At 36.4% G+C, this 10,686-nt stretch overlaps 1 protein-coding gene across 1 annotated transcript; it reads left to right on the top strand.

The window, feature by feature from the left end:
• Window positions 1–9,074: 9,074 nt before the first annotated feature.
• LOC113918704 (cytochrome c oxidase subunit NDUFA4-like) lies at window positions 9,075–9,323 on the top strand. Its single transcript, XM_035724126.1, has one exon. It carries the CDS (start codon window positions 9,075–9,077, stop codon window positions 9,321–9,323), a length of 249 nt encoding a protein of 82 aa, XP_035580019.1.
• The last annotated feature ends 1,363 nt before the right edge of the window (window positions 9,324–10,686 follow it).

Below are 10,686 nucleotides of genomic sequence, written 5' to 3'. Positions count from 1 at the left end.
TCCCAGGGTCTTGGGATCCAGCCCCACATCAGGCTCCCTGCTCAGTGGGGAGTCTGTTTCTCCCTCTCCCTCTGCCTGCCACTCGAACTGCTTGTGCTCTCTCTCTCTGTCAAATAAATAAATAAAATCTTAAAAAAAAAAAATCACACTGTGCTGATATTCCACATTCACCCTGTGGGAGTATCATATAGGTCTGCTTTTTCCTCTCAGTGCTATGGCATCATATTGTCTTAAATTCAAATATGATGTTAGTGTTTATTTATTTATTTATTTATCTTTATTATGTTAAGTTAACCAACATATAGTACATCAATAGTTTTTGATGTAGTGTTCAACAATTCATTAGTTGCGTATAACACCCAGTGCTCATCACATCATGTGCCCTCCTTAGTATCCATCACCCGGTTACCCCATCCCCCCCATGGCCCCCTCCCTTCTGTAACCCTCAGTTGATATTAGTGTTTTAAAATAGCATACAATTTAGTATTCATACTAATGAAATTCTGTTGTTAAGGATCACACACAGGGATGTCAAGATAAGGCAGAATTCTGTACAATCCCCTTCCTACTCTGGTTTTGGCCAAAGGGCTTTTGCTCATGGCAGGGCCTTGTTATGAATCTCACCTTCCTCCATTCCCAGGACCTGGACTCTGAGGGCCTGCAGGAGGGTCAGGCTCCTGGGTAGCCCAAATGTAGGGAAAATCAAACAGTCAGGGTTCTGAGTGTGATAAGAATTGTGTAATAGGTTGTAAAAACTTACATATGGGATATATAGTTCTGCAAAGATGTGATGGGGCTTTATTTTACCCATGTTAATCCCTTGGAGGGATTTGAATTGAATACTGGTTTGTTATTTTTCTCTATGGTTCTTTATGTCTTTTTAACAAGCACAATGGCTTTAGAAATTCTTTCTCTAGTGATGTCTATTCTTTTCTGTTTGGGAAACATTCTAAGTCTCAGAGTAGTACTTGCAGCACCCCATCACATCTCCCCACCTTATACCATTCCCTTCTCCCTGACTTAAAAAGAATGAAAAGAGAAAACACCTGTGTGTACCTGAAGCTTTGTCGAGACTCTGGTACAATTCAGTGTTTGTAAATGTTGTGAGATGGTGTACAGATAGACCAAAGGGGACATTTGTCAAATCGGGAAAGCGCTATTCCACTAAGACTCTTGTTTCCAGCTCTCTGCTGTGGAGTTGCCTTGAGAATAATTATGAGCAAGCACTGCTTGGATCTGATGGGGGTCTGGCCAGGGCAAGAAGATTCTGGGACTAAACAGCAGCTAAGTAGCATAAGAACCAGCTATCTGTTTAAATAATGCTCTGTAAATGTCTACAGGTAGCCTGCCTAAACTCGGGGATTTTATTTTATTCAGGGCTGCTAACTACCTCTTTGTACCATCAAACTGTGGAGAAGCTTTTGGGTTTTACATTTTAAAAAACTGCATCTCATCCCTCTCAACCATAACCACTACCATATATAACATATATATGTATATATATATTTTACAATTTTTATTGTAATTTTTATTATATCTGGCTCCTTTAACATTTGTTATATGATTAGTTTTCTTTCATTATTTGCTAGCCATAAATGAATTTGGAATCCTATATATATTTATTATATAAATGTAGATAACTACGTTAGGTGTGTTTCATAGACAAATCTCTCATTTTTTTTTTAAGATTTATTTATTTATTTATTTGAGAGAGAGAGAGAACGAGAGATAGAAAGCCCGAGAGGGAAGAGGGTCAGAGGGAGAAGCAGACTCCCCGCTGAGCCGGAAGCCCGATGTGGGACTCGATCCCGGGACTCCAGGATCATGACCTGAGCCGAAGGCAGTCGCTCAACCAACTGAGCCACCCAGGCGCCCAAATCTCTCATTTTTAATCCAGATCACTCTTAGCTACATAGTTTTTGCAGCACTTTGAATTCTAATCTCAGTTTCTCATTTCCTAATTGAAACCTTCTCTGAGACAAACAAGCAAGCAAACAAACAAACAAGAAGAGAGAGACAGAGAACTTTTTAGGTGATCCCAGGTTGATATTGTATAGCAGGAAAGTGCAGGTGTTCACATGTACTTGCCCAAATAGAAAAAATTGTTACATACTCTTGTTTTTGAATGAAAATACAGAATTACTTTCTTTAACTTTAGGAAGAGAGGACTGGAGTGAGACATTTTATTTGCAGTTGGAAGCGCTCCATTATTACACACTTTGTGGAACGTGTTTGCCAGATTTCAGTGGCACTTGGTTGCAAATTTGCCTTCACTGTCCGTGGTCCTTGAATCTCTGCCCTCTTCCTTGACTGTGGGAATTGTGGAGTAACTCCTCCTCCTAATTCTTAGTCCTTTTCTGTCTTCTTGGATGGCTTGTCCACTTCTGTTCACTTTCTTATTTTATGTTTTTCCTCAGTGTCCACTCTCAGGGGCTTCCCTTTCCAATATGCCATCAATTTTGAATGTACTTATTTTTATGGCTTCAGAGCTCAACTTTATATCTCCTGCCCTGACATCTCTCTTGAGCTCCAGGTCGATATTTTCACATACCTGATGGAATTTCTACCTCAGACCCAACCTAACACTGAGCTCATGGCTTTCCTGCTCTGTCCTTTGATGTTTTTGTACCAAAGTTGTTATCCCATGTACTCAGGTTCTAGAGAGCTTTGTTAAGCTTTTATGATTTCTAGACTTCTGCTAGATTTTTAGAAAATGATTGAAATAAGAAAATCTTATTTAAATTTTTTTTCTTCCTGGGTGGATTTGAGTTCAAGGATTTCTTTTGTTTTGTATGTCAAAATTCACTGTTTAAAAATTTTTAATTGTTTTGAACTTTTATGAAGAACTGCCAATTACTTCAAAATATATACTTTTAAAGTGCCTGAAAAGATCTTGAAGGTCATTTTGTGTTATTATTTATTACATAGTTTAAGAATCAGATGCAGATGGGAGTGAACTGGGTTTCCAAGCCTTTAGGGAGGCTATGCTTCTGCTAAACATAATGAGAAAAGTGTGGTTGTTAACTACGTATCCCACATCTCTCTAGGTGTGTTCACCTCCATTTCTTTATTCATAACATTTCAAATCTTCAGACCTACACCAGTAACATCTGGGAATTATATGCTTTATATGTTTATATTTAAAAGTCCATGTTTAAAAGTTTGATCTTAGTTTTATCTGACTCAAGGATTTATTTCTTCCAGGGACCTGGAGCACGTGTCTTTGGGCCCCTTCATACTTTGTTTCCCATGGGTAGAGTCACTGTCTCAGACCTGTCATGTGGCCAGTCTCAAATAATTAGCCAGGTTCAATTTTTGTAATAATCAAGCCAAGAATAATGACATGATAATGGGGATTTAGCAGCAACATAAATTATCTTAGATTTAACAAATCACATTAGGAACACATTAAAGAAAGAAATGCTGTTCCACTTTTGGAGTGACTTCATTATGTGACAAAAAAGGAACTGAAATGAATATGGGCTCTGTAACTTCTAGAATTAAGGGAAGTGCACTTAGGTATGGGCATAACTTTGGTGAGGTAAAATCTCTGTAAACTAATAACATTTAACTCATTTCTTTAGATGAACATCTCTAAATAGAGCTATACAATGATAAGTACCTACTGGCTTATATGTCTGTAGTTCCTCATAGTCATCTGAAACGAGCCTGTGGTTAATAGTTTGCAGCTAATATAATTATTATTTTTTCCACTACAGACAAGGCATAGTTCCTTCAGGACTTTGGAAATGCCCTTTCTGACTTCTCTCAGGGAGGTAAAATGATTGCTTTATCAATTCCATGTCCATAGGAACTGTATTCTTTTATTAGATCAAATAACACTTTCTATGGATCAACTTGTCTCAGTCTTCACTTATCTTAAGAGAAAGGAGTTATAAAGACCACAGTAGAGATTTCTCACTTGGTTTGCTGGTAAAGGATGGATGTTGAAAGAGAATAAAATCACGACTCACACAAATATAGAATTAATACATGTCAAACGTTTTATTTCACTCATTAACTAATGAAGGAACTGGAAAAGATGTTAAAACTAATCAGTACAAAGGAGAGTCTAAAGAGCCACCTAATATATAAGCTCATCAGAAAGGCTGATTTAAATTTGTTTAATAGAAGCAAAGCTGACTTCAATAGTGGAGAGGGAAGTCGATTGAAACTCCACTGGACAGAATTTATTTGCGTGCCTGTAACCAAGAATTCTTTGGATTACTATGTTTTCTGCCAGTTAATGTCTGTCTTTACAGAATTATAAAATATCTAAAAACAATGAGAGGCACAAACTCCATAAAATTAACCCTTAATGTGTTCTAAACAATGTATTGTTTTCATTGGATACCCTTTAATCTTTTGGTCCATTTCCTTAGCTTTCACAGTTTTTTCCTACAGAGTGCTTTCTTCTTTTGACATTAAACCTTTTAATGGTCTCTGAGGAGATGATACTCCAATTTATGTTTCAAAATGGCTTTTATGATCTCTGCTTAAGCCCACCCTTCCTTTTCCCCAACTTCTGCTTAGGCTACTCAGTCATTAATGTGTACTAGAGATCATATCTTAAAATTGGAAAATGATCCTGAAGAGCACCTGAAAATGATCACATCTGGCTCATTTGGTGAAGTTTTTGTGTGAATGGAATAAGAATGGAATGGGAGGAGGGAAGTTTTAGACATGTTAAAATGCATTTTAAGAAAAGTGAATTTGAGGTCTTTTTGCTTAGCATGTTTGTTATTTTTTATAGTAGTTAAATTATAGCAGGAGGTTTATCAATTATATATTGTGAAACATTAACACAGTTTGAAGGCCACATGATCCAAACTTCTAAACAATTTTTTTTTTTAAGAGAGAGAGAGCAGGAGAGCAGGGGTGGGGAGGGGCAAAGGGAGAGGTGGATCTTAAGCAGGCTCCACGCCCAGTGTGGAGCCTGATGTGGGGCTTGATCTCACGTCCCTGAGATCATGACCTGAGTGGAAATCAAGAGTCGGACACTTAACCAACTGAGCCACCCAGGCGCCCCTAACCAATTTTATTATTACTTCCCTAATGAGTTAATTCTTTTACTCACTAGATCATAAACTTTGCAAGGATAGCAACTCTATCAGTTTTTGTTCACTATTGTCTCGCTAAAGCCTTGCACAGTGTCTGAGGCATAGTATATATGTATATATGTTTATCCAATGAAATTTTAAGAATAATTTTTTAACCACCCACTCTGTCTGATATTGTGCTAGGTGCTGTGAATTAAAAGTAAGTTACAGTACAATTCTTATTTTCATGATCTTTTCCCCAAAGGAATTGTCCCTGGTGAGAGAATTTCAGGCAATATGGCAGAATGACAGAAGAATAATTTGAGTTGGTCCCCAAATATTTTTAGTGAGATCTGCTCATGCAACATGCTTGATGTCACCAGGAGGTGGCTGAGATATATAACAATCATTGGCTTTTATAGCTGTTCTTCTTCAGGATTTCCCAGCAACACTTTACCACATTTCTGATTCTGATCAGTGGCTCCTTTCTAATAACAGCCTGAGAAAACCACCAACACTAGAAAGTATTATGTGCCAGAAACCAGGTTAAGTACTGTGTAATTGTTATCTCATTTAATCCTTATAACCATCCTATGGAGTAAGTGATAGGCTAAGGATCACGACTGCAATAATACAGCTAGTGGATGGCAGAATTAAGACAGGACTTGAGATTTACCTGAATTCAAAAGCTGTAACCTTTGCCACTAATCTGTGTAGGAACTGACATGATTAGAATAGGGTTGAGTTGGTATTGAGTGTGTGTGTGTGTGTGTGTGTGTGTGTGTGTGTGTATGTGTGAGGAGCAGGGTAAGGTTTTCCCCATATCATTGCAAAATCAAGAAAAAATGTACATTATTCATTTGTGCTCAGCTTTAGACTTCTTACCATCCAGGATTCTGTTCAATGAAAAATTGCATAGTGACTCTGACAATTGAATCAATACTTCTATTAACTGTAACATGCAATTTGAAGGTTCAGGAGGTGATTGGATTATGTTTTGTAGAGTTATTATCCTTTGTTGGTGGAGTCTGTTCTGCTGTAGAGGTACCAAGGAGTTTTTGAAATGTGTCTTTACTGCAGAGAGGTCATTTAGTCTTTCATACAATGGCTCTTTGGCCCTTTCACCCACCCCTGGCCCGAAGAGTTCAGAAATAGGTGCCATGTGCCCATGATCAATCCTTAAAACCTTTGTATTTGCAGGACAGCTTCGCATTTTTCTTGTCACCATTCATAATTTCCAATACCCCTAACATTTGATTTATTTTTTCTCAGAATGTTCTCCTAAAATGTCTACATTTCTATTTTCTTTAGTTTTGCTTCCAATTTTGAACTCAGTGTACTTTTCTGAAGTCATTTCCCTCCTTCTAATTAACCTGATTCTATTACACACACATTCCCTATTCTTAGCTTCATTGTATCATCTACATAAATTACTAAAGTTATTTCAGCTTTATCTCAGAACTCCTTTAACACCTACTCTTCAGAGTTCTTGGTTTCTTGCCATTATCCCTGATTAGTCTCACATCTTTTTTCTAGTAATGACCTGGCAAGAAAATAATTTTTTTAATGTTACTTTCATTTAATTTAATTCTTTTTACCAAGGGGCCAATTTGCTCAGATCACAATGCCACTCTGAATTCTTTTGATTGTCTCTTTCTAATATCCCACTAATGTGAACTGAAAGTAAAAAAAAAAAAAATTGAATGTATAAGAAATGAGGATAAATGCTATTAAAGATTTATGTATTTATTTAATTAAAACATATAGTTCACCCAGTTTTGTTGGTCTAAGTTCTAAAAGGTAACTTTTGGGTAAAAAATAATTACACAAACAGTATATTACAGCAAAACAATTATTTTCAAGAGTTTAATTTTCAATTTTTATTTGATCTATGATTAATACAATATTTTATGTATGTATGTTTTATTTATTGTAACTTTTCATTGAAACATTTGTAAGGGAAGTGTAGCATCATTAACTCTCATGTAGCCATCACTCAGTTTCAACCGTTTTGAACTCATGACCAATCAATCTGGTTCTATCTACACACCCAACCACTTCCTCCTTCCCTCTGGAGTGTTTTTAAACAGATTCAGACCATCATATAATTTTATAATACTATTTCAATATGTATTCCTAAAGCTCTCCTCTGGAAGAAAAGCAGTGTAATACCATAACCAGTTTTGAACTCTAAAGGACAGATAGTAGACTCAACTGTATCCAGCTGTGTTCTCATTTCTACTCTCTTACCCGAGTTCTAAGCAAGCACGTCTAATTTTTCTATTGCAAATCCAAGACCAGCAATACTATTTAAGGCAGGAAGAAACAACATAATTTATTATTAGCTGTTCCCTAAATAAATAAATAAATACATACATATATACAACAGATATATGGTTATATTTGTAATATATATAATGCTTATATAACCTATATGTCATTATTAAGATATGTGTTATTATTATTTACATTTTTTTTATAAATAAGGAAATGAAACCCATGATGTTGAGAAAGACTCTATGTCACTCATTTAGTAAGTGACAGAATGGGGAAACAAACTCAGGTCAGCCTTTTCACCCTGCTCTGCTACTACTTCACAAGATTAGGAATGGGCTTCTAATGCGAAGCTTTGAGAGCAAGTTAATTTGGGCTGTGATCATACAATAACTGCTTATAACTGCTTCCTGGATAGATTTTCCTAGTTCTGGTTCTCTTGTTACCCAACTTACTGCCTGGGTTCCTCTTCTCTCTGCCAGTCAATTTCTGTCCTTACCTGATCCACTGGAACCTCCACCATCTTCATGATCTCTGTACATTTGGCAGGGTCTGAGCTGTGGCTTACTCAGCTCCCTGGTCCAGCCCCAGGACCCTACCCTTAAATTTCATTTTGTTAACTCTTTTGGCCTGATCTAATCACCTTGGCTGAATTGGCCAAAAGTTTCACATTGGCTTTATTAAGAGCTATGTGGAAATTTTATTTATAAATGTAGAATGGACATACTCTGAGAATGGATGCTTACATGAAGAAAAAAATCCATCGTATTTTCTTAGCTTGGGGATTTTTAGTTGGTTTCCATTTCAGTGAGAAGGTAGGGAATTGGCAGATGGAAGGGAGAAAATAGAAAACTCAGAGTAGATTTCAGTGGGGGAAAACAATAGTTTTATCATTCATTTATCTGCATCTCCTTATCTATATAATTTTATAGCTTTATTTTTTTTACATATTTTATGGAGGAATTAAAGACATTTGCAATAAGAATATAAATAAAATAAATGTTAGTGCAGAAATAAAAAAGACAGGTCCAGAGAAAACATAAAAGTAGACAGACAAGTCAAGAGAAAAAAGAACACACATATGCAAGTAATAATGATTTATCAGGTTATTGTAAATTACATTTAAATTTAGCTCTCAGTTTTCTTGAAATAAATTTGGAAAGATATAGTCAGTGACACAGTTTTTGTTATCAGTGAAGAAGATGTTTGTCATTTGCTTAGGGAGTCACGCTTCTCCCAGCAGTAAGTTAGAAAATATGTTTTTCACTTTGGTTTTTATGTGGGGAGAGCTGAGTGATTTGGTGGATAGTGTCCAAAACAATATTTTAATAAAAATAAGGATAAAATAAAATAGCTATTTCCTTTAACTCTAAGATGAATGTTGACCTCATGAGATTATTTAGTGAACAATTAAGGCAATAAATATGTTGAAATTTGTATCACTTGATGTAGCATAGAAATTAAGATATGCAAAGATGATAAAACATTTTATCTCCTTCAAATAAATATCACTTCCTTTAAACAAACTTTCAAGGATAAAGGTAATCACTTTGTTTAACAAAACTTTCAAGGACATGGATAATTTGGGATTGTTGTATTGTCTAATGAGGGCTTGGAATGCTTGTGTCTGGTGTTATTATTTGAGGGTGCATGTACTTAGCTTAGAAAGCTGATAAGTGCTCAGTGTATGGATTGCCTAGTGCAGGGCCTTGCAGATTTGGATTTTTGTCTTCTCCTGGCCTGGAGGCCTCTGCCACAGCCATGTTATGCCAGATCCTTTGTCAGAACAAGAAGCATCCAGGCTTGATCCCCCTTTTCATATTTATTGGGGCAGGAGGTAGTGGAGCAGTGTTGTATGGCTTGTGCCTGGCATTGTTCAATCTAGATGTCAGTTGGGATAGGAAGAATAATCCAGAACCCTGGAACAAACTGGGTTCCAGTGATCAATACAGGTTCTACTCAGTGAATGTAGATTACAGCCAACTGAAGAAAGAAGGTCCAGACTTCTAAATGAAATGTTTCACTATAAAGTTGCTTAGAATGAAGGCCTTCCAGAAGCCATCTGCACGATTTTCCACTTATCCAGGAAATATTTCCTCTCTAAATGCATGAAATCATGTTGGTGTATTGTTGTTGGGGTTTACACTGATTAATATCTGAAACTTGAAGAAAAAAAAGGAAAGCTGATAAGCAAGTTGGTGTTCTTTAAATAAAACTAAATAATCTGGTTAGATGTCCAAAAAGTTGTTGGGTTTTTTTAAGAGCAGAGGGTGAGGCAGTCTGGAATCAGACAGAGTAAGCTGCTAACAATGGTTACCATTGGTAAGAGAGTTGGAAGCATTTGTCTATTGTTTGAATTTTCTATGTTGCTATCCAGATGGTGGGATTGTGTTCACTTCTATTTCTTTGTTTTTATATAGTTAAAAACCTAGTAAATGCTAAAATGAATGAATCAATAAATTACATTAAGTTAAATTAGATTAAATAATGAAGATATTCAGGACACTTATTTGGATGGATACATACCATTGTCAATAGTAGATGTGCTGCATAGTCATCTACGTAGGGGAGAAAAATCAAAACTAGAACATAGCATTTATAAAAGTTTTACCCTGCAAAAGTTAGCATTAATGTGCACTATAAACAATTATATTTTAAAGACATTGTCTCTGAAAAAAGTTCATTTCAGTTTACCACACTGATTACATGTTTACTACGCACTGGGGGCACAAGAGAAAATATTATAGTCCATTTTAAGATTTCCTGCAGGGCTTTCATCCGTCTTTCAGAGTATGAGAATGGCCTCCATTCATGCCCTGGAGCATACCACCTACGGGCCGTCAAGCCCTGAGACCTCAAATAGCTTCCTGGAAGCCTCCAGGTCAGCTGCCACTTGCCCTAATCTAAGCTGAAGGCATTGCTCTTCCATCATGCTGTTTGTTACAATTTTTTCCTGCACTGCTCCCTTTGCTCTGCACTTTCCACAGTCTCTGGAAACTCTGAACATTGCTTTTTACCTCTTGCCTTAAGTAAGTTAATTCCTCCAATGATAGGGTTCTCCCTTTTGCCCTATCAAGGGAGAGACCAATCCTACTTTTTGGATCAACTTCCCTCTCAGAGGTCTGAGGCTCCCTCTAACTTTGAACTTACAGGTAATGATTTTTTTTTCTTTCTTGGAAAAAATATACATTTATAATGGTTCTGTTAATTGTTTTTAATAAGCTATGAAAATATTTGTGTGTACCATTCCCTGAATGATATATTTTATATCCTGGCAAAGAATGAAATAGATGTTTTCAAAGTTCCTGCAAGAATTTTTTAGCCCCAAATTGTTCTAGTTGGCCATTTAATGTGGGACCTGACCAATGATCCC

This window comes from Zalophus californianus, chromosome 1 (genome assembly GCF_009762305.2).
Source record: "Zalophus californianus isolate mZalCal1 chromosome 1, mZalCal1.pri.v2, whole genome shotgun sequence".
Classification (NCBI taxonomy): domain Eukaryota; kingdom Metazoa; phylum Chordata; class Mammalia; order Carnivora; family Otariidae; genus Zalophus; species Zalophus californianus.
Note: the sequence above shows the minus strand (reverse complement) of the source record. Positions and strands in the feature narration are given on the sequence as shown.

What these genes read in the sequence shown, in the direction of transcription:
- LOC113918704 (XM_035724126.1), top strand. Translation starts at nt 9,075, where the DNA reads ATGTTATGCCAGATCCTTTGTCAGAACAAGAAGCATCCAGGCTTGATC.